Source organism: Temnothorax americanus, unplaced genomic scaffold, assembly GCF_048541705.1.
Source record: "Temnothorax americanus isolate GAGA-0224 unplaced genomic scaffold, ASM4854170v1 Scaffold15, whole genome shotgun sequence".
In the NCBI taxonomy this organism is placed as follows: domain Eukaryota; kingdom Metazoa; phylum Arthropoda; class Insecta; order Hymenoptera; family Formicidae; genus Temnothorax; species Temnothorax americanus.
This window is the reverse complement of record NW_027509286.1, coordinates 1,542,574-1,565,704: the sequence shown is the minus strand read 5'-3', so window position 1 is coordinate 1,565,704 and position 23,131 is coordinate 1,542,574. Positions and strand designations below refer to the sequence as shown.

Below are 23,131 nucleotides of genomic sequence, written 5' to 3'. Positions count from 1 at the left end.
AGCGAAGTGCACACGCCAAGAACCGGAAATCCCAGGGCGTTCAACTCTGACCGGTATATATTTAGATTTAAAGAGACCCGATCTAGTCCGATTTCATAGATACGTACATGGATAAGCGATTAATCGATAATCCCGATGTTGAAAGTAACACTGAATCTTATGGAACCTATCACCATATCCCGTCCCAGAATTATTCTCATCGCTTGAAAGCAAAAGATTTTGTGTGTTTATAGTAGTCATAATTTAGAAACTAAAAGTTACTGTGCAGTCTGAGACTTCGTCGCTGCAAAAGAAGTAAGATTACAAACAATCGTTAAATCGCATCGTTAAAATTATCAAAATCGTGCTAGATTATTTATAGCGCGCGTAGAAACACGTAACGAAATACGAATGAAATCGCAGCGTGGAGTTCACAAGGCGACACGTCGAAGGGACCATCGCCTAGTAGGCAGATCTATCTCAATCATTAATTTCTACGATAACTTGTTCGAAAACGTTTTGCAGATATCATCCTGAACGGAGCTTATTACGCGAGAGCCATGTGCTTTGAAACAGAATTATTTACGATTACACGTTCGAGAGAAATGGGCATTAAATTGACCGGCCACGTGGCCGTCGATAGCATCGTCGTCGTTTTTAAAGAAAACTTAACACTTCCGCGAAGGAAGCCGATCATTTCCTATCTCGTGTTTATTGCACAATCGCGCACGCGATACCGACATGGCTCACCCACATAACCGCGCCGCGAACTCACGGAATCGACGGGGCGAGCGACGGCGACGTGCGACTCCGCGTATCGTATACACGGCGTACACGCGCGTCACGCCGAGAGTGGTAACGATCGAGGGAAATTACTGTAATCGCGGCGTGTCAGAGTTTCGCGATTGACTCACCCGCCGTCTGTAAAGTTCCCGTCTTTGGCACGCTTTTCAGGACGGAGGCACGCGCGACTTGTTGAAACCATGCCGCCTGGGTATGTTAAGAGCGAAAGCGCAACGACGACAATAATTAAATATATCCGGGTATACGTATTTGCATATCGTATCCGCACACTTTCCGAGCTCTTTCCGCATCTTCTACAACCTACTTTTCTATTCTACTATTCCTTTAATTATAATATATGATGGTAATATTCTTGACGAACGATATTTGTGTCACTTTTGGCAAATGAAGGTAAATATCGGAACGTGTTTTTTTGTTCTTCTGATTTTTAAATATGATATCTTGCTTATCGCCGCGAACTGAATGTTGATGTGCGATTTAGATTACGAAATTTTGCTGGCTGAAAAATTACGCGCGAAAACTGCAAAGTACCGGTATCTTTAAAGACACAATACCAGCGGTTGGCGGCCTTCTCGAAATAGACGAGGAGCCCCAGCCCTCCAAACTCGTCCGAAAATAAAACAGGTTTCTTCCTTGCGAGCGGCGACGTCCAATTGGTCGAGACTCCGACGAAACAGTCATTTATTTATTATCCGACGTTTATTTCCGATGGCAGTTGTCGTCGTCAATGTGCCACTCATGTAGACCAACGAAACTCGAATGCCATTAGTGAATCATGTTATTGATTGGCTTACGGAAAATCAATCCCGAACAACTGTGCAATCCTGTGAACAATTGTTCAAACAAACTACACACGTAGAAACTTGTGTTATCAAGAATACGAACTTCTCCATGATGGACATTCTCGTGAAGTATTGCTATTTTTACAAGTGTCGCAATTGCTTTCAATAATGTTATCAATTACGGATTCGATCACAGAATTGTGAATACCTACAGTGATGTGATTAAAAAATTTATGAATTGATTACAATTACTCGAAGGATCTTTTCTAGCAATAATAATGTGCATATAATTACTAAAAAGAATTTTAAAAAAGAGTTATACGCATTATAGAGTAGCAATTAGGCTTCTAGATATTACAAAAAAATAATAATAATTTATAATGATTTGTATAACTTTTTCATAATTTTTATTTGAATTTTTGTACGTAGTGCACAAAACATTTCTCATCCAATGTGTATATTTTCTCACGAGGTTCTATTTCATTAACTGTAGATAATTTTAATTTCTATGCAATAATTAAATGCTTAGATATAATAGAGTATTAGATATACTAATCATTGAGAGAGATATATATAATTATCTCTCAGAGAGATTATATAACAACTATAGTTTATAAGAAATTATAATTTCTTAAAAATCAAATACATTGATATGAAATGCTAAGGTAATAATTATATTTTAACTAGTAAGGGTGCCATAAATCAAAATACAACTAGATAAAATTGACAGACAATATATTTCAATGATTGACAATATAGGTACATCTGTTATCTATTGACTAATGTTGCAAGTATTTCGTGAATATAATTACCTTTCCCTAAATAGTACAACAATGGGTATCGTAAAATATAATAAAAAAAAAAACTTTCTAAAAGCATTTAACCCATATAAATGTATATTAAAAAAAAATGTGTAAGGAGAACTTGTGAATGTATCAAAAATATAATTATACATAGAAAAAATAAATCATAATAAAAATTTCTCTATTTTATCAGAACATTACGAAGCAAAATATATCAAGTGTTTCTAAAAATGTCCGTAACTCTAGTATACATATAGCTGATTCGAAAAATAATTATAATATTTTGTATTAGATATAATAAATACAGTATAATAAATTGTAATCTTAAACACATTAACTTTCATATTAATTTAGCTTAAAATTTCTTCTCAGGATCTTATTTATCTTGTGTATTTGGATATCTTTGTATGATTAATTTTTAACTGCAACATTTTAATTTTTATAAGTTTATCAGATATAATCTACTTTACGATTTGGTGGAATTTGTGTATAATGAGCTTTGTATAAAAAATATGACTTATTTTAGTTATTTTAAGGGTTTAAAACCGCTGATATTCGGTGGCTGATAGTTCGAAGGAATAATCGAAGGATATAATCGATTAAAATCCGTGCCTACATATTCGTTTGTGTGATCGGACGAGAATGGCGCGGGAAGAAATGGATTATGTCCCGGATAAACATTGTATTTATCGTCGTGATAAAAATTAGCGGGTTGTTCATACGGTACGTTATAGCTAATCTGACTGTACGGTTGCGTTGTTGTGATGTCCACGTGTTGTATATTTTGCGGATACCCACCATAATATCCTGGGAAGTGCGGGTATTCCTTATAACCGCCATAATGATGATGATGATGATGTGTTGTATTTGTATCGTTAGGTGAACTTGTCGTAGTTGCGTTATCTGGTACGGTCTGATTCGCAGCTTGAAAATTCAAGGTTGCTCGCAAATCGGCGGCATTCACTTGGAGATATTCACGCTCTCTGGCTGTTCCCTTGCCATGTTTCCGTTGGCCCTCTTTGCACTCGCCTATCATACCCTAATAAAATTTGTAATAGTACAAATTAACGTGCAATGTGTTGTCGCGAATCAAGCGTAAATAAGTATATCTCCGCGAGAAAATGCTCAAAAAGTATTACATATTTTTTCACGTATATGATATAATATATATATATATATATATATATATATATATATATATATATATACATATATACATATATTTACACAAGTAAACGATATAACATAAATTAACAAAATTATTAATATCATTTATTATTAGGACATTATGGAAATTATCTTTTAACGAAGCTACGTTATACGCGCCTCAAAACAGAAACGCCATAAAGTAAAAAAATATTTCTGTTACGACGTACGAGATTAGTTACGACTAGACACGCATGACTTTATACAAGATACCGCTCCGTTTAAGAGCCAATACCTCAACGCGCGCGTTATCTTGACACATACACATTGTGGGTCCAAATAAAATTACGGGCACACACGTATCTAGTCATTCACGCGTGGAAGCTACGAAAGAGTAACGATAGACACGATGAAGCCTTTAATCATTTGTCATATGAACACCTGTCGTACAAGTATGTTATTATCCGAGCATACGCGATAAGATGACCTGTTCTCGCACGAATAGATCCAGCCGTAGACCCAATAGGAAAGGTACGTGCCGCGTTTATCGGGTCATCCCGGTATGTATAAGTAACTCGAAAACCTTGAAGCTCGCTTTAGGATTTTGCTTAGAGATTAAGAGCTACGCTCCTATTAGATTGGATAATACGTAGTATACTGTAAGTAAAGCGATTAATAACTGTAATTTATGCATAAATATATCACGGGTACACTATAATTAATACTTTCGCACAATTAATTGAGCGTACGAGTAATCGATGTTGGAGTTTTTGAGAAAGCACGGTACTCGTTGCCGAGTGAGATGCTTATCGAGATAAAACGTCGCGTGGCTTTCCGCTCTGATTTCTATTTGCTCACCACGGCACGAGCCGAGATCTATCACATCCTTACCTTCTCTTCCGCGTTTCGATCGGCTTCGGCTTGCAATCTTATGCGATCATCAGCCCCGTTGCCCGCGTTCTCCGTGTCTTCTGCATAGTCCTCGTTGTTTCCCACGAGATCGTTCGGTCTGTTGTCGAACAGGTTTATTACTTGAGGCGTCAGATCGTTCTGCGACGTCTGGGTTTTTACGGCGCCGATCGTTGGCGCGAATCCAGAGGGACCGGGATAGAAGAACGGATATGGTAGAAAGGGAGCTTGCGGATATTGGCCGTAATAGGCGGCGAAGTATGGTGAGGTTTTGGAGGCACCTAGGTTTATGCTGAACACCTGTGGCATCTTGGCGATCGTCTTGCTCTTCACGGTGGAGGATGCCGCGGTGGCTAATCCGCCGAAGCCGAGGCCAGTTAGAAAGGCTAAGCTACTCAGAAATCGTCCTCTCCTCTTGTTCGCTTCGCTGTTTGTGCTGCTGACCAGATTTCTCGACTCCTCCAGTTTCGTCGGTTTGCGTCTCGATGGACTGAGACTTTTCCAAAGACTACCCTTCTCGATCGTCGCATTACTGTTGTTATTTTTCTCGAGTAGCACGGTATCCTCTGGTTCAGCAACCTTAGTCGGATGTGTATCACAATACACCTCTGTAACAAAAAGAATCGTTGGAATCGGGAGGATGAATCGGACGACGTGGCCACAGAACCAACGTCGAAATATCGTTCGAATATCGAATGTCGAATAGTTGTTTACCACTACAATATACGGCGAAGGCTGTTAAAACAATGATGAGGGAACCCATCGTTACCGCGTCGTGATCGGAACGAAAATGAGGTGACAACTCGTGTCTTCTCCGAAGAAATTAAAAAGCTGCGGGTTGCCCCCATGTTTGGCTGCGAGAAAGTGTGTTTGGTAGATATCGTTATAAGTATGATAATTGTGTCGATCTAAGCTTCCTCTTTAACTGTGGCAATTAGCCTCGTATAGAAAATGTGGGCTATCGATGCAGGATGTCCGAGATTATTTCATTGTGTATTCGATTGCTTTCAAAAACTTTCATATTCGGAGATATTTTACGTGTATATGTATGCAAATGCTTCGTTATAAAATTGAAACAGCCGTTTTTTTTTTAAATTATATAAGTTAAAACGATAATATATTATTTATCCAAAGAAATTTAATTCGTTAAGTAATTTTATATTATATTTTTTTTATAGCTACATTCTGCCTAAAATTTTTCATAGAAACAAATTGTACGAGCTATCTAATTTATAAATATTTTTAAATTTTTTTTGCAGAAACAAATCTCTAATTTTTTAACATATTAATTGAATTACATTTTCGCATCAATGATATAATATATTGAGAATTCCTTTACGGTTATTTTTACAGTTACTTACTTTCAATAGGCTCACATCGTGCATTTTACATATATTGTGATTCATCATTCGTTTGAACTTTCACTTTCTTTAATGGTTCTAATGTTATAGTACTGACGTAACAGCGGACTTGTGTTAAACAAACACTTTGATTGTGTCGAATAGTCTATTTCATCGTTATCATTATCACATCGTTATGAATATCAACTGATAATGCTTTATGAGAATTCAAATAGAGCGCCAATGTTCTCTTCGACGCGCGCACGATCTTCACGTTGAGTCCGCCATGAATATCATCTCTAGGCTACGTTCCTTTTGACGCTTTTAAAGCATCATTATGTCTTCGTTACATATCGAATATATCAAACAGAGATGGAGCGATGCTTTCAGCGGCTCAGCGCTGAAAGCGTCAAAAGGAACGGCAGCCATAGTGTCAATCTCGAGACATCTCGAGACGGAACGGAACGTTTCTTGGACAGAAGATGACAGACCAAGACGAAATTAATTCGAGTGCAAATAAACCCGATTTGCCATTCGCATCTGCGGAAAAACAAAAGGCCCGTGCGTTTCTGCGCGAACGTTTTCTGCGTGTCGTTACCGGCATTATCGGTAAGAAAGTTCGCGTTTAATCATAACTTTGTTTCAATCAAGTTTAAAAGAATTTAACTAGATCAATTCCCGCCGGTAAAGTGAATGAGATATTAAAGTCATTTTAATATATCTCTCTCTCTTAAAGTTACTATATTGCGCAAATCGAAGCAAAGTTTATTTAATTTTGCACAACGCTTCACGATAAACATTCAAACTACTGCTACTTGTGCAGGAAATATTTGTCACGAGGTATTATTAAAAAAAGAAATATTAACTATCGTTAACACTCATTCATGTGGATATAAATAATTATTTAGCATTTGTCGTAACCAACTGGTATTCAAATATTGTAGGTAAACCAACAGAAGTTCACTTACTTGAAAACACACGCGTATCTGGCGAATTCAAGGGTTGCGACGTGGAATGTTCTAAGGTTTTTGTAAAGAACTTGGAGACACCAATGGGAACGATACCGGAAGCCATCCTCCGGAGCAGTGACATAATTTGTTTAGACATAGACAACATTAATATTGAACAATGAAAAACAGAGAAATGTGTGAGAAGTAAACGAATATTGCAGTGCCAACCATGTTCCAAAAAAAAGTTTCTTTATTAATGTATTTTTATAATAATATAAATATTTAACTACAATATATATATTATTATAAAAATACATAAACATAATCTTACAAAAACATAATTATCTATATTTGGTAACCTAAGATCGACGCATATTTAACATTGTGTTTATTTCTGAAATAATGCGCCTTAAGTGATCGATTATTTCCTTAATGTGCCTATTCTTTAATACCACTTGCTGAAAGAGAAACAAATTCCATTTTTTATTGAAAATTAATATAGGAATTATGCATTAATGTATATAATTTCATTCTACTCACCTCCATAATTTCCTTCCTCTCCTCGCAGCTGAGTCTGTAAGATTCTGAGGTTTTCTTCTCGTCGGATTTCATATCCCATTCCTCCTTCAACGGAATTAAACTTTCTATATGCGTATACTCCATTCCCTGACAGTTCTCATTACATTTTTCATATATTAGTCTCAGGCGTTTGAACATTATTTTGATCATATCCAATTGTTCGTAGACTTTCTTCTTCTTCTCGTTTGCCATGTTTGCCCCTTGTGCGGTACCTATATTCATAATTAATGCATATACATAAAATATATTTAGGGTGACATTCTAATTATTGAATTAGGAAAATAAATACCGTTAGGTGGTTGAAGGACCTTGAGAGTTGCGAAGAGCTCTTGGGTACGATTGACTATTTCTTGTACAGTCTCTTGTCCATATTTACATAAACTAACGGTGTTAATATCCTTAGCCTGCGGTTGTCGCGGCGGTGGCTGTGTGGGTGGTACTGGAGTCTGCGGCGTCGTGGCCTGATTATTGGTTTGATTATTCTGTTGAACCATTGCAGCCTGTTGTTGCTGCTGCAATTGTAATTGTTGCTGCTGTATCTGCTGCATTTGTTGTTGCATCGCCATGGACTGTTGCTGTTGTTGCTGTTGCGCCAAGACTTGTTGGGTATTGGGCATTCCCATGGCATTAGATCCAACATTACCGACACCTACTCCAACCCCAACTCCCATGCCAAATTGTTGAGAGCTTACCATATCTGAAACAATAATTAGTACCAAATTCCTTAATTTCTAGTTTGGAATTGATTGTCAAAATTGATTGTCGAGATATTTCATAAAAATTAGAATCTGTTGCTCGCAAATACCGGTCTCCATCAAAAAATACTTCTATTACGTCTAATGAAAGCTGATACATATACCTACTTAATACCCGCTTGAAGAATCTAAATCACTTCAATTTCTCAAATTACTTGAAAATTACTTTAAAAAATTTTTAGATTACTCAGACATTGAAGATAGTAGGCTAGAAGTGTGAGAAATTAAGATGTATAGCCTAGAAGTGTGAAAAATTAAAGTTTACACCTTAGGCTTGCAAAAAATTAAAATTTATATGATTACTACAAGTGTGAGAAATTAAAATAATCAAAGTGCATATGATCACAAATTTGAAGATAAAGCCACAATATTCCAATTAAACTCTAATTTTTTACATAACATTGAAACAGACGGTATTGTCAATCGAAGATGAACATAGATGTAAGTGGATAATATTCATTTTTATACTATTCACTAACGATACACAGTACTTAGTGTGTTTAATATACACATAATTATACACATATTAACATACAAATAAAAACATAAATAGGAAGACATTTTTAAATACTCACTCCCTTGTTGTGGTCCCATCAAACCAGAAACCATTTGTCCGCCACCAAACTGTGTGCGCATAGGCGATTGCTGCACATTGGGAAACCCAGGTAGGAAAGGATGTTGTTGCCCAGCCATCTTATTTAGCGTTTTATTTTGAAATAATACTTGTCAATTGATTGACATACGCTCCATCCGCTAAACTGTACATCCACTAGAACAGAAATCAACATTACCAATCACCAACATTACCAATCAATCGTCATTTTGAGGTTAACCACGTTGCGCGTGCCCGCAGAACGTAATTTTTATTTAAAAACATTATTGCTGTTAAGGAAAATTTGCAATTAATTTTACATACACATGATTCAAAGTTTTTTTTTTTGTGAAAAACAGGAGGTCTGTCACATTGTCTAATCAATTGTCAATAATGTCGTGATTTTCTTGAAGTTCTAATATAGTTGGGTTACCTGATTAGGCTGATTAGTTATATTATTAATTTATCAAGCGATATCACGTTGTTTATAAGAGAATCATGTGGAGATCTCTTTCTTCGATACACGCGTGCAACAAGCCGTCAAACAAACGCGTGCAAACGCGTCTCCTTTCGTCACGTGAGAGAATTATTGAATACATCGTTGTCAGAGTGCACTCGCGCTACGCAGGCAATACAGTTGTTTTTATCATTGCATCTTTATGCACTTTCTCCTTTTTCCCTGTGCAAGCAACAAACAATGTTTCGACAATGCGATGTAAACTGATAAGACGTCATATTTATATAAATGATAAAATGTCGATATTTTATCGACGCAAAATATGTGTAACACTAAGTACCCGCAACTGATAAATACCACATATTATTTGTAGAATTTATGAAGCGTAGAGTTTTATTTGTCAAATCTCTTTCTCTTTTCAATTGTTATCGTTGGTGGAATATCTTTCACATGATCGTGTCTAGAATGTCTAATCAAGTTCGTTACCATCAGAAGAAATATTATAATATAAATTATTTGTATATTCACAGAAATACTTACATATTTAGGAAAGTATAGAGATAAAAGCTAAATGTTGCAGTCAGAATCTTATATTTTATTTTAATTTACAGATATTTATTTTACGTAGATTAATAAATAAAATATTATATATTAACACATTATTGACCGGGCGTTTCATGCAGAAACTAACGCCTATGGACGGCTATTTTTCATACAAGTATATAAAATTTTGTTTATAATGTACAAAAAGTCAGAAAAAAATTAATCGCTATAAAAAGTAAAGAATAAACAAAATTACAAATTTTATGATAAAAATTGTAACCGTTTTAAATTCTATAAACAACTTTGCATTATAATTTAAACTGTATATCTCTTTAAAGTGAACTCGCCAATAATAAAAAACTAACTAATATATATGTATCTTCAGTTAATTAATATTCTGTGCTTTTATTTAAACTTATTCTCAGTTTTTCTAAAATTACCGAATAATTTTTTCTTTTTAATAATGGATAATTATCGCGATTGTAATCAGGAGTTACATTCAAGTAAATTATAATTGAACTTTGCTTTACTTGAGTTTGATACGAGAAATTCGATGCGATTCCTTGAATATACGCTCTGGTACCTGGTCAAACAAAAAAGATTTCATGGGAAGCGACGTTCGGAGAGGAGATAGGGTCAGTGCACAAGGAGTTAAGGCGTGGAACATAACAGTCCAATTTGTCGTTCTCCAGCAACCTCATTCATTCGTGCGTTCACGCGAGCTTAATTTTTTCCGTCAGTATCTTCTGCGGCCTGCGACATAGCCGCAATTGTCGCAAACGCGTGCCTGTTCGCGCCACTTTCTAGCAAGGACTAATTCACACGTGCCGCACTGAAAGAAAATCCCGTTAGCTTTGTAGAACAAAATGTCAATATGCCGGTTAACGATTTTCCTGCTGTTGGCAGATTTCAATCTGATAGGTAGCGATGGGTTACCGGTGAGTAATACGGGAAATAAATAATGGGTTGATATTGACGTGAAGGATGTTTTAATCGTCTAAACGGAACATCTGATATTCGATGATTTTTGGAGCGTTAATAGAAGCTCAGAAAATTCCATCCCTTTTGAGACAAAGTGCCATCGACATGAAGAATATAAAGTAAATGTCTCCTAGAGGAACGAATTATTTGATTGCTACTTTGTTGAAGATTGCTAAAATTCGATTATAAGAAGATCCCGCTTCAATCTGACGATATTTAATCACATATGTTTACAATGCCGAGAGTTCGCGTATTTATGAAACGGAGTTTCTGCAAAGGATACTAGAACATCGTTATTCCTTGATACTTTGAAACTATCGTCCAATGGCATTTCCGACAATTCATCAAACGATGGATTCGGATAAGAACATTTTTACTGTCGAATTATGCGAGATGTTTATACTGAAGATAAATGAAAACGTTCCTTTGTATGCATGCACATCTACATAGAAGCAAAACGTTTATTCTCTCGAGTAAAAGATTTTTCCAAGATCGTGTGTGTAGGAATAGCTTGTGCTTCAACATCGACGATGTGACGCTTCGTAAACTAAACAACCATGCCATAACTCTCACGAATAATCGATTCAACGTTATTCCAGCTATCTTAATTCCAGCTATCTTAAAACCCGAGCACGAGAATATGTAATCAATAAAGTGTTATTTTATACGAACAGATAGCTGACGACAAAAATATTGAGTGAGCATACTCACCTATCTTATACGATTAAAAATCACCAGCGATATAATTAATAATTAATTATTGAAATAGATTGTATGCTCAAATAAAATGCAATTATAATGTGCTAATTTTTTGATGATTTCCTGGTTTTAATTAATATTATTTGCAATATTATTTATTTACGCGAATAACATTTAATTATACATTTATGTAAATGATAGGTGAAATATAATGTAAAAAGAAAAGTCAATATATAAATTTGTGTATTCACTATTGTGAATAATTCTGCGACAGCGATTTTATTAGAAATATTCTAAAATAACTTTACACGGTGGTTTTATCATTAACATAATTTACAATGTGCAAACAAACTTTACAAACTCGAGAGCAATAACAGTTACTTAAAAGACTGTAACGTCCACACAGTGTAATAAAGTATTATTTGTAATAGCATAAACAGATTGTCTCATCATCAATACTATATAAATTAGAATCATAGAAATATATTTTTTTTACGCAAGTGGTTTGTGCTTGAAACTTATCGTAATATACAGGATATCCATAACCAATCACACTTTTTTTCGACTATAAATACTTTGAATTATGACGAATTTTATAATAAGTCTAATTAACGCCGCGAAATAACTTTTAGAAAAATCATTTTAATTACTCTATAATAATTAGCGTCGGGATAAATGTGAAAACATTGCGACAAATGTCTTATCGTGAATTGTTCATCAAGAAAAATTTTACCTTGAGATTTCTTCGAAAAATTTACGATTGAAGAAAAATATTATTTGAAACATCCAGTATTATTGCAACAAATAAGTTATAAAAAATTTTTGCTTCAAAAGCTTTGATTATCTAATCTTCTAATCCGTTGCTACTTCGTCGGCATGCTGTACAAAGTCTTTTATTTCTTTTTTTTCATTGGTTTTGGTTTCGTTTGGCAAATCAATGGGCGAGAGTTTATCTACATTTGACAACAATGTTGTTGGACGTTGTATTTTAATGGGCGATCCATTTTTATCAGTTTTAGCTGCAGCGATATTGTGTTCGTCCGAAGATTTCGAAAAATCCGTAACTTGAGGTATTTCTAGCAGATCTATCTTCATAAGTGGTCTCTCTTTAATTTTTTCAGTTTCGGATATAGTATTTTTATTAGCTTCATTTTCGTTTGGCAAGTCGATAGGCGACAATTTATCTACATTAGACAAAAATGTAGCTGGACGTTGTCCTTTAATTGGCAGTTCCTCTTCCTCCGCTTCAAATGTAGCGATATCATGATCCGATTGCGAAAAATCGCTGATTTGAGGAATTTTCGGCAGGTCTGTCAAGGTTTCGTCGAGCGGAACTTGCACTTTTATCGGCGCGATAAAATTGTGCGTTCTATGTCGACTGTGTGTATTCTCAGACGGTGATTCAGGATACCTGGGATATGGAGCGTAGAGTTCATTCGGTTTGGTCTCCTCTTTTTCTACCTCGATCGCCAGTTTTTCCAGTTCTTCTTTTTCTTCGTCGGAGAGTGGATTGACCTATTTGGAATATTTTACATAAATTTCCTATTTTATGTAGCACAAGAAATAACAATGTGTACATAGTTTTTTGTCGAATATATCTTGCTTCATCGACATGCGGCATCTATATAGTATAATAGTTGAAGCATCTAAAGATTTAAGCGCATTCTATTTACGCGTGCATTGAGCTTTATATATTAGTTATTTTAAATTATATAAAGAGATTATTCATAATAAATAAAAGTTTATGTGTTACAATATTTGTTAAACGAAGAAAAATCTTCTCGTAACGTGTATTTTTCTCTCTTAAACTGGCATTATGTTTTATAACTTATTTAAAGATTTGAGTTGCGAGAATAAATGAAACAATCGACTTAGACATAAATGGCTACGTTTTATAGTTGCTGTGTTAAAAATAAGTTAAAGATGTTTACCCGGTTTACACAACACCACATACCGGCTTATAAAGCTCAATCATGCGTAGATAAGATCTTTAAATGCGTCGCTGCGTGTCAATGAAGCGACAAACAACATCAGGCAACTCAAAGAGATTTTTCTTTTAGATTATAAGCGGACGTCAAACAAGATAGATGTGCAGAAATCGAAAATGCGTTATATTCAAATTAGTAATTCCTTTTCTTGGAATGAAATGCGCTGTTTACCGCGGATACAATTAACATGAAGCAATCTTTATTTTTAATGATAAAAGTATTATAGGATGATAAATGCTCATTGAGTCATTGATGAGATTTTATCCGCTAAGAACGTTATATTCTGCACACATTATTCTAAAAATCCTCCGAAATTAATACAAATTATTTGTTTCCTGAATTTTTTTTGCAATTTCTTTTGAAAACTTTTATTTGTCAAAACGTATAACTAATTAGTTTCGTGATTATAATTAATTATTGGCTATTTTTATATCTATACCTTAAACGCGGGTCGTTTTCTAGAATTCTTTATCCTAGATCTTCCTCGATAACGTCTACGTGGCCCGTTTTCATTATCGTCAGGTAATGTGTAAATGGTCAAAAGTTTTGGTTTATTGGGGTTCCCTGGCTCGTTGTCATTGACAGCGGCGAATGAACGACTTTCCGCTTCTCGAACGTGCAACGGATAAACATGCTCTCTGTTCGATTCTTCCATAAAAGTGTTTATGTCGTCATCTTTGAAATTGTCAGATTCGTGAGCGAGCGTGTGGTCTATCTTCTGCAAACTCTATCATGGTATGAGATTAATATTCTTGTGAACTACATATATATCTCAATTTACGTGGCACTTATGATTTACTCTAAAGATCAACCGACATCTTTTTTTCGCCGTTATAACTGGCAACAACTTCTCGTGGATGTTTTTCTCATTTAAAGGCGTAATTATCGATCTTAATTATCAGAATATTGATACCTTAACCGAATTTGATGTCTCCCCGAAAGCTTCGGCCAACTCGGGATTTATTCCCTCCAACGGCTCATCTCCGTATCTTATATAAACAGGTATGTATCCCGGGATGCTGGGCAAATATTGAATGGGACTTGAATCTAAAAGAAGTCGAATACGCTAGTTGAAACTAGGCGGTGAGAAACGGTGTATGCTTAATGCAGATGATTGCGGTGGAAATGCTCACTTGGCAAGGCAAGCTTATTGGCTATGATAGCAATGCGGATATTTAATCGCGTGCATAGGGATTAGCTAGACTAAGCGCTCAGTTAAATCCCACCATCTGCGATAATCGTAAGTTATTGTAATCATTTGACTGATTTAGCTAACCAGCTTTTATCTCTATTGCGGTATTATTTCATTTTTTTTTCGTTTAAAAGTTATAGGAGTAAAAGTTATGTATGCAACTTTTGAATTTTTGGTTTGCATAATTCCTCATGCGGTTGCATTTATTTTAATACAAAATTATTTGAACTTAAAAAAATATTTTTTTTATATCTTTGAAAATTTGTTTTTATTTTTTCATTAACTTTGACAACTTTTAATTACAAATTCTAACGATATGACAGACGTGTTATTTTAAAAACTATTTATTTTTTATATGAAGTCTTTTATGGAATTAAAATTTTTATTATATTTTCCTGCATTTTAATATTTAATTACTCAAATTTTAATATTTATTTATTTGAATAAATGAACTCTCAAATATTCTCAAACATATTTAAATAAAATTTACTGAAGAATAATTAAAGAAAACTTAAAATTTTGCTTGTTTCGTCGAAGTTTAATTCATTACTTTACAAATACTTCAATTTTCACTTGCACATAAAAAAAATTGTATACTTGAATTTAAAAGAGTCTTTTTTAGCTTATTTTGTAATTTAAGAAAATATGCGTAACTCGTGGGGTGTTTTGCAAATTTATCATGCTCTTAAAATTTATTATTCGCGACGTTTCTTAAAATCTTCAAAGTAGCGCACTAGCAACAATCCCGAATTGTGATCACTGCACAACACTGATCCTCCACAATGCGATTGCATATTATCGTGTCACATATCAATGCTCGTCCGGGCGGGAATTTTGAACGTCGTTTTTACTCACAGGCATAGCCAATGAGAGGTACCAGGAGTGCCAGAAGGGAGATGGCCCTGGTACCACACAGCGTCCCGGCAGCCTGCATCTTTGAACGGTACTGGGCCCCCGGAGTACGGGGCTCTCTCCTTTATATGTATAGTCCCCTACCCTGTAGCTAATGCTATACGGAGAGGCCCCTCGGGGTTAGCATCGATTCAGGAACGCCGTTCCGTTAATATCGAAACAAAAAGTTGAAATCTCCTTTATTTTCGGCAGTCGGGGTCAAACGAGCGCAACTTTCGCATTTCTCTATACCTTTATTACACGCCAATAATGATAATAGGTTTCGCGTAATCGATCGCGTGTTTTACACGCACCGTACAAAGTTGTTACATCAAACGATATACATATAAATAGATCTTATTTGTTTTTATGAGGGATGCTCTTTTTTTAGTAATAATTTTATACTTTGGATATATCTAATAAAATGATATTTTGTAAATATTGAAAACGCATGTATAGTAAATTTTTTGTGCTCATTCTACATCGTATTTATATAATGGCGAAAATTATAACGCAGTCACTTTTGTAATGTTTAAGTGCACAAATTGCCCGAAATCTAAAACCTTAGATTTTTCCCGATTGTGCAACCGATCAATACATTTTAAAAATTGAAGGTCATGATCGATCTACACAATATGTCTATATACACAATAAAATCCGATAAATCATTGACAGCTATCTCATATTGACCTTACCTTGCACGGGCTATTTTTGTCTTCTATATCTTAAATGTTTAATTAATGTATTATATGACCTAGCAATTTATTTCGAAATTACCGTAACGCATATATAAAATTTTACACGCCTTCTGAATATATAGAAAAGATATTTTTATCGCGAACATCCATTAATGAAACTCTGACTTGTAAAAAATGACAACACACGGCATCGGACAGATGACAGGTTTCCTCTTCTTCTCGCAATGATGAAGCAGGCGTCTTGATAGAATCGTCTTGCAATAATGAACCAGAAGCATCCTCTGAAATACGACAACTGCAACGACGGACGGTATAGACGACGTTAAGGTGTTGACATTAAATGAATCCTTACACTCACCTCGGTCCAGACTGTTAAAGCACAGATTAACAAGCGTACCTACTCGACGAGCTACCGTTAAGTGTATCGCTTTTTTCTCGCTGGACTTCATCTCCTGAAATCTCTTATAAGCATGTCACTACACCGATGCCATATAGCGGCGCGGCAGTTTTGTTTCTCCATTTCGTAATATAACAATAATCTGTTTTTCACGACGCACCTTCGTCGCGTGTGATACGGTACTTTGACATTTAGATTTTCATGTTTTTTTTTCTCCGTTACTGAAACACGTTTTTTCTCTCATCTTTGCTATTGTGAGAAACATTATGATTTTGTAAAAGTTGTTATTTTGTATTTCTTATATCTTGATATATGCACATATACATATCGTTTATCAATCTTGTCTTGTATAGGGTAATTTAATTAAGCCGCGAAAACAAATAAGGTGTCACAAACAGGCACGCGTGTCGCGTAATTTGGATATAAATTGCACCTCGATAAGGCACTTCCCATGAAAAAAAAAATGTTAATATCTCCTCTATAGATGACTGAGCTAAGTAAATGGTAATTCTATATTTTATAGCCGCAGGTGCGAGATCTGTTTGTGCTTGTTCGCGGGTTCGAACAGGAATGTTCCCGCGTGTAAATGCGTTATCGTGAAGAACATAATTCAGATAATAACGCCGCGGTACGCCAAGGAATTAATATGAAATACGATCCGCTATTTATATTACTATAAGTTAAGAATCTTAGTCGCATATTTTCCTCGCAGCATAATCCCAAAGACGCTTGAAATGAAGATATCTAATCGCGTCGGTCCTTATTTTTTACTTCTACGAAAAATAATTCAAATATTTAAAAATATTTCTGCGATTAATTTAGTGAGCTCTGTACAAGAAAGAGTACATTTTACATTAAAATAAATATTTTTGGAAGATTTTTTTTGTTAAAAATCTATAGATAGCAGCAAATATATCACTGTCATTTTAAAAAGTTTTTCTTATTCAAAAAATATAGTCATATAATAAAATAATTTTCTAAATTAATAATATTTATATTTATAATATTTCTCATAATAAAATAAAGTAATTTTCTATAAGCAATTATATTCAGAAGATGATAGGAGTTACTATTTCTCTATTTTCTTTTAATACCATCTTATCGCGATGCAGAACGGGCCTTGGGAGTATTGATGTATCTTAGGGGAAAGGTCATGATCACTATTCGACCCTCGGGCTTGCATGTCCGTCGCATCAATGCGTTTCCTTGGCAAAGGTGATGACAGGTGCGAGAATCAGCTATCATCTTCGCTTGTTCGCGTGACAGCATCTAAGGGAGATTTAAAATTACGTCACTTTTCATTTTACGCCATTTCTACTGGTCTGCCTTGATAGGCTGCGAAACGAGTCACTTCGAGTAACAAGTTGTACCTGCTCTTCCACTAGACCGAAGTAAAAATCAGCTGCGCCGTTCGTATATAAATTAATCCGCGAATGATAGTTCCCCTGTCTCACTAAAAGCTTGTTTGACACACTATTAAATTTTTATCTAAACATATTACGAAATACATATATAAAATATGTATTTAATTTTATTTAATGTAATTTTATTATTTTTAATGTAATTTTATTCAATTTAATTTTATTTAATGTATTTAATTTTTTTCTACTATATATATGATGTTATAATAATTGATGCAATGACAATAAAAAAAAAAAAAAATAAGTGTGAAAAGTAACAAGAACGAGATACCGTGTTAACAAAGTTTGGTAAAGTAGATACGGTTTTACACGGTCTTCAAAGTTTTCACAAGATATAATATACAATGGGAAAAAATGGAATGGACTCTGTGTCACTTTTTATTTCATGTTAATAATCGCTCAATCATAGTATATCACAGTTGATCGCCGCCCCTTTTCCGCTTGATCGAATTGAAGGGAAGGTACCTAACGAATATAGACAAGTAAGTGCGCGTATGTACGTATCGCTATAGATACGCGCGCGTGCACAATCTCGTCTAATAAAATAGCATACTGGTTTACGGGGCCGCGCTGATACATATCTTTGATTCCTGATTATAGAATTTTAATGTGCAATTGTATAATATTTTCAATTGCAGCAAAGTACACAATATTTTAACATAATTCTCGAGAAAGAATTTTACATTGCAGAGATTATATTGTCATTTAGGCACGAGCGAATACAATCGCACAGTTATAAATAAATTACTGGTAAAAGCCTATTATATAAATTACAGATTAAACCTATCCTACAGATGTATTGCAATCAAAACGCGCAATTTCATAAAATCATAAGTCATAATTAAGTATGACTCCTAGCAGTATGTAACAAGCGTTCTTACGAAGCGATGATGCTGCAACCGGTTAGCAGAAGAGCGCATCGACAGTCCAGAAGTGTATCGTGATTAAAATGCAATCGCAATCGGGATTAATTCCTGGCGCGTTGTCGTAGTAGCGACTTATAAATAAATAATTGTTAGTCTTCAGTCGCGCTTGTGCCCTCGCCTGATCCTCATGCGGTTCATGCGTGTTATGTCGAACGTGGTGCGATTAGATCAATTGCAATTGCCAAGCAGGATGGCTCTATTGTAATCTAGGCCGTTTGGGAATATCGACGAAGGTCGCCGGTTTTATATCTTCCAGATTTTCCAATCTTCTATCGCCTGATTTACTGGTTTTCGATATAGGCCGATTAAGTATGTTCCTGCCGAGCTTCGCTCTTTCGCTTTCCCAGATGCGTTTATCTTCAAAAATCGCAATGACCTCGATTCAACTTGTAATATCGACAAAGTGGCACGCGTAGGCGAATACGCGGTTATTGCATGCCAATCGGTTAGCACGGAATTCCCGTTTAGATACGGAATCGTCGTTTGAAAAACGTTACGCGGCTGCGTCTCACACACTGTCGAGTCGCGATGAAAAAAAAAAAACGTTCCGTCTCGACGCGAACGGGCGAAAAAGTAAAACGCGCGAGTAAGTCACTCGTGCGTTGTATGTACCGTGGTACCGCGAACTTTCCTATGCAAATTCCAATCGTATGCAACCGGTTCCCTTTACGACCCCCTGAGACTCCCGGAGGATTAAATTAAAGCCTAGTGTGCTCTAATCGCCGACAATCTTGAGGCACGCGGCGTTTTGAGTTGTAGAAAACGAGGCGCGGACTCGGTGATCGCATCGCGACGAAACGATAATATTTCATCCCGTATCTTATCGTTATTACGATTATTGCCGATGTTAGGCGGATGCTAACAGGTGATCACGCTTATAAGGGTCCGGGACTGCTGCGCAAGTGCTCTCGTTAGTGAAGTATATGCCGCTTGACATATCCTACATCTTATCCAGACGTGCCTCTAGTTATACCCAAATAAAACTACATACTGTGTAATTAATACTCAGCCACAATAATTAAATTTAGGACATATAACAATTATTAAGAGGTTCCAATGGCTCGAATAAATAATTGCGAATATAATTCATATTAATTAAATGCGGAATTACTTTTATTTTTCTCATTTTGTTCGTTCTTATAATTAAATATAAAAAATAGCTAGACCCACAAAATTACAAGGATATAAAGATGTTTTGTTTACGTGTAAGATACATAAATAAATTGCGTTTGAACAGAATTTATTTTTTTGCACGAGATATTTATTTTTCGCTGGATATTCAAATATGATCATCAAGATGAGCTCACAGAAATTAGATTGGATATTACATACAGGGAGATCCGACGAAGCGTGTCGACCATAATTCAAACGTATGGGCGCAAAGGTTAATAACGATACACGAAATCTTTTATTTTGTAGAAGTGAGATTAGACGACTTACTCTCGCATCTACGGCGAATGTATTATGTATCTAATGTAGGCCCATTCACTTGCTCGGCGTAATCTACGGTAACGTCATTAATTTACCGATAGCACTGATATATGCTATCATCGCAAAAAGTGAAATAATAAAATAGTGGATTAGATCGCGTGCTACAACAGACAGTGATTAATGTTTCAAATGGTCGGGCGTGTTTGCTCTATAATTCTCGAGTCTATTGGAGAGGGATAAAAACTGGACGAACTTTGTCGACAGATAATTTACAATATCTTTGTGAAACATCTGCGTACGAAGTCCACATTCTTGTGTGTGTGATAATATGTAGCTCGATTCGCAGAAACGTTATTTCATAATTATTGTATCACTGCATTTTTAGACGACAGTTCAATTATATAATCTTGATGATCTATGATCATTTTATTTCTGCCGTTTAATACCTTGTCGTTCATTGACATGATACGATGTAGAAACCGTCAATTAGTTTCAGTCGCACAAATCCGGTTTTAGCTAGAATAACTTCCTTATCAATCTCGTGGAATTATCTAGTATATTGACTTATAGGTAGAGTAGTATATCATTAACCTGTCGCGATCATTTTTAATGATAATAATTTATAAATGATTCTTTGACGTTTTAATATAACGGATATAAATGATCTGTGGAACTCTGCATAAATTATTAATATACAAACTGCATTCTAATTTTATTATAAAGGATAATCCGGTTACCAAGTTTACAACTTGCTACTTTTGAAAAGAACCTTTTTATTTTTTAATAAATATTTCTAATAAAAGATCGGTATGTAAGTTATTTGTACTTTAAGTATTCGTAACGTATGATCACTGAATACGTATAAAATACAATGTTCGGACAATGCTAGCGTTAATGAACGATAAGGAAAGCAATAAAGAATATATAGAAATAAAATTTATAATGTACTAATCATTTGTATTTAATTTCGTTGTTATATATGAACAAGACAAGACATAAATTGCCAAAGTTACATGTGTGTGTGTGTGTGTGTGTGTGTGTGTGTGTCAGAAATAAGTACTCTGCTATTTAATAATATGATGTGTATTGTGAGTGGCGCGCACATGCGAATTTCTGGCACTTTCGGAGTGCCCCGAGAAAGAAGTTGAGGGGGAGGCCGCCGAACGTACAATTACTTCACTCGTCCGAGTAAGTTTTTACGATCTGTCCCTGGTTCGCCCAGTTTTTCCTGGCGGCGCGGTGTAGAGCGACTTGTGGTCGCAGAGTCCACGGAGTTCGCCGGCCGACGACGGTCAACGACCAGAAAATACGCGCGATTGTAGAAGAAGAGTCCTTGCCTATATATACGATGGCGCGATCGATCGGAGTCAATGGGTGTTTGACGACCCGTAGACCCACATTTTCTCCAGGCCGTTGCGTGCCGTCGCTCTTACAAAACCATCCGTACTTATTATTGTCCAGAACTTCCAAAGACACGTCGGATTTTCGAACAAATTTTTAATTTGCAAGAACTTAAAAAATTTTAATTGTTCTATTCCATTCAGATTAGGTCTGTTTCGCACAGACTTACGGATTGTTGTTTTAAGGAAAATTGCATTTTTTTAATTATAAGAAATTTTGAAATAATTTTCAACTTACAGATGCGTGTAGAATTGCACATATTAGCACACATCGGCAAATTACACACTTTGCATTGCAAATAAATTGTGTTTCAATATTTTTTCTTATTTTTATTTACTTAATCCTCATGTCTCATTTTTTGCTCTTTGTCAAATCTTTCTTCCGATGAATCTCCTGACCTCAATTTTGATAATAGCCAGCTTCGAGGATGGAGTCTTGAAAAATGGAGTTGGTCGTAAAGTGAGGTGTAGATAAAGGAATTCCGAAAAAATTTGAGACGCAATCCGTAATTGTTGTAATTACGACCGTGAAATTAATAGGAAAAAAACTTGCTGACGCATACAGCAAATGACCAGCGAATAAGGCCACTTTAGTCGGCATGAAGCGAGTTACGTTCCTCATATTTGCTCTTCTCGCGCTTTGGACGCGGTGTTCTTATTTTCAGCAGTTAATCATGCCGATAAGGTTGGCCGAACGGATCGTCGGCTCGAAGTACGGGCGCGCCCGGCTGCATCGCGCGAGATGAACGCACGCCTGTCCGATGGTGTGCGCCCGCTTCCGATCGTGCGCTTCGATCCGGCTTCGCGTTTCGGCGAGTAATTCGTTCCGCGCCGCGTATCCTCCTTCTCCCTGTCCGGAAAGATGAAAGAAAGGAATCGAAAGACTTTACCGTTACATTCATCCAACTCGCGCCCGTAATTACTGTTGCCACTCGCTGTTACAGACAGTCGGCCCCGGCCGGCGCATCGCTGAAATCGTTCCGCGGATGCTGCGGTACCGGCCGCTTTCATACCGGTCGTATTTATAGAGAGCCCGGTTGTGGCCGTTTAAATCCCACCGATAGAAACGCGCGTGAGTTACTTATGACGCCGATCGCGGAAAGCTACGCGAGAGAAGAGCCAGGCGAGATTATGGCGCCGCCGCCGGTTGCGGGCACCAGTGAATTGAGTGAATTACAACGGTTTGATAATGCGGAACGGGTTTCGTGTGATATAATGCGGAACGAATTCGAACATGCATTACGCTTCACGAACTTGGACGATGAACTTTATCGCTTGTCATCGAATTATAATCTCTTTCACATGACTTATACGTATTACGACTTTTATACTTTTCTGTGGGTTTTATTCTAATTCCATTCATAAGATAATCTTTTTTGACTATTTTCGAGGCTTTAACGCGTGATCATAGTAAAAGATTTAACTGCATAAATAAATACGGAGAAGAAATTAGCGAATTCCTCGGGAC

General features: G+C 35.9%; 4 protein-coding genes across 4 annotated transcripts; 1 reads left to right on the top strand and 3 right to left on the bottom strand.

Annotated features, from left to right (window-relative positions):
* Positions 1-2,283: 2,283 nt before the first annotated feature.
* LOC143895019 (uncharacterized) lies at positions 2,284-5,236 on the bottom strand. The gene is made up of 4 exons (XM_077401773.1): positions 5,138-5,236; positions 4,406-5,031; positions 3,167-3,407; positions 2,284-2,790 (listed from the first exon to the last, which is right to left on the bottom strand). The coding sequence occupies exons 1-4, from the start codon at positions 5,184-5,186 to the stop codon at positions 2,780-2,782; spliced, it is 927 nt and encodes a 308-aa protein (XP_077257899.1). The 5' UTR covers positions 5,187-5,236; the 3' UTR covers positions 2,284-2,779.
* A 789-nt stretch (positions 5,237-6,025) lies between these two features.
* LOC143895021 (gem-associated protein 7) lies at positions 6,026-7,229 on the top strand. The gene is made up of 2 exons (XM_077401775.1): positions 6,026-6,372; positions 6,708-7,229. Exons 1-2 carry the CDS (start codon positions 6,246-6,248, stop codon positions 6,893-6,895), a joined length of 315 nt encoding a protein of 104 aa, XP_077257901.1. The 5' UTR covers positions 6,026-6,245; the 3' UTR covers positions 6,896-7,229.
* On the bottom strand, positions 6,946-9,336 carry LOC143895020 (mediator of RNA polymerase II transcription subunit 30). Its single transcript, XM_077401774.1, has 5 exons — positions 9,073-9,336; positions 8,623-8,816; positions 7,582-7,989; positions 7,254-7,504; positions 6,946-7,171 (listed from the first exon to the last, which is right to left on the bottom strand). Exons 2-5 carry the CDS (start codon positions 8,738-8,740, stop codon positions 7,073-7,075), a joined length of 876 nt encoding a protein of 291 aa, XP_077257900.1. The 5' UTR covers positions 8,741-8,816; positions 9,073-9,336; the 3' UTR covers positions 6,946-7,072.
* Positions 9,337-11,553: 2,217 nt separating this feature from the next.
* On the bottom strand, positions 11,554-15,512 carry LOC143895009 (uncharacterized). Its single transcript, XM_077401760.1, has 4 exons — positions 15,355-15,512; positions 14,221-14,354; positions 13,747-14,034; positions 11,554-12,834 (listed from the first exon to the last, which is right to left on the bottom strand). Exons 1-4 carry the CDS (start codon positions 15,431-15,433, stop codon positions 12,172-12,174), a joined length of 1,164 nt encoding a protein of 387 aa, XP_077257886.1. The 5' UTR covers positions 15,434-15,512; the 3' UTR covers positions 11,554-12,171.
* Between the last annotated feature and the right edge of the window lie 7,619 nt (positions 15,513-23,131).

Coding starts and splice junctions, on each gene's coding strand:
- LOC143895019 (XM_077401773.1), bottom strand. CDS start 5,186: ATGGGTTCCCTCATCATTGTTTTAACAGCCTTCGCCGTATATTGTAGT. Junction 5,032..5,137: donor CTTCGCCGTATATTGTAGTG/GTAAACAACTAT, acceptor TTTTTGTTACAG/AGGTGTATTGTGATACACAT. Junction 3,408..4,405: donor ATCGAAACGCGGAAGAGAAG/GTAAGGATGTGA, acceptor AAATTTTATTAG/GGTATGATAGGCGAGTGCAA.
- LOC143895009 (XM_077401760.1), bottom strand. CDS start 15,433: ATGCAGGCTGCCGGGACGCTGTGTGGTACCAGGGCCATCTCCCTTCTG. Junction 14,355..15,354: donor ACCTCTCATTGGCTATGCCT/GTGAGTAAAAAC, acceptor GACTTCTTTTAG/ATTCAAGTCCCATTCAATAT. Junction 12,835..13,746: donor GAAAACGACCCGCGTTTAAG/GTATAGATATAA, acceptor TATTCCAAATAG/GTCAATCCACTCTCCGACGA.
- LOC143895021 (XM_077401775.1), top strand. CDS start 6,246: ATGACAGACCAAGACGAAATTAATTCGAGTGCAAATAAACCCGATTTG. Junction 6,373..6,707: donor TGTCGTTACCGGCATTATCG/GTAAGAAAGTTC, acceptor CAAATATTGTAG/GTAAACCAACAGAAGTTCAC.
- LOC143895020 (XM_077401774.1), bottom strand. CDS start 8,740: ATGGCTGGGCAACAACATCCTTTCCTACCTGGGTTTCCCAATGTGCAG. Junction 7,505..7,581: donor GGTCCTTCAACCACCTAACG/GTATTTATTTTC, acceptor TTATGAATATAG/GTACCGCACAAGGGGCAAAC. Junction 7,172..7,253: donor AGAGGAAGGAAATTATGGAG/GTGAGTAGAATG, acceptor TTTCTCTTTCAG/CAAGTGGTATTAAAGAATAG.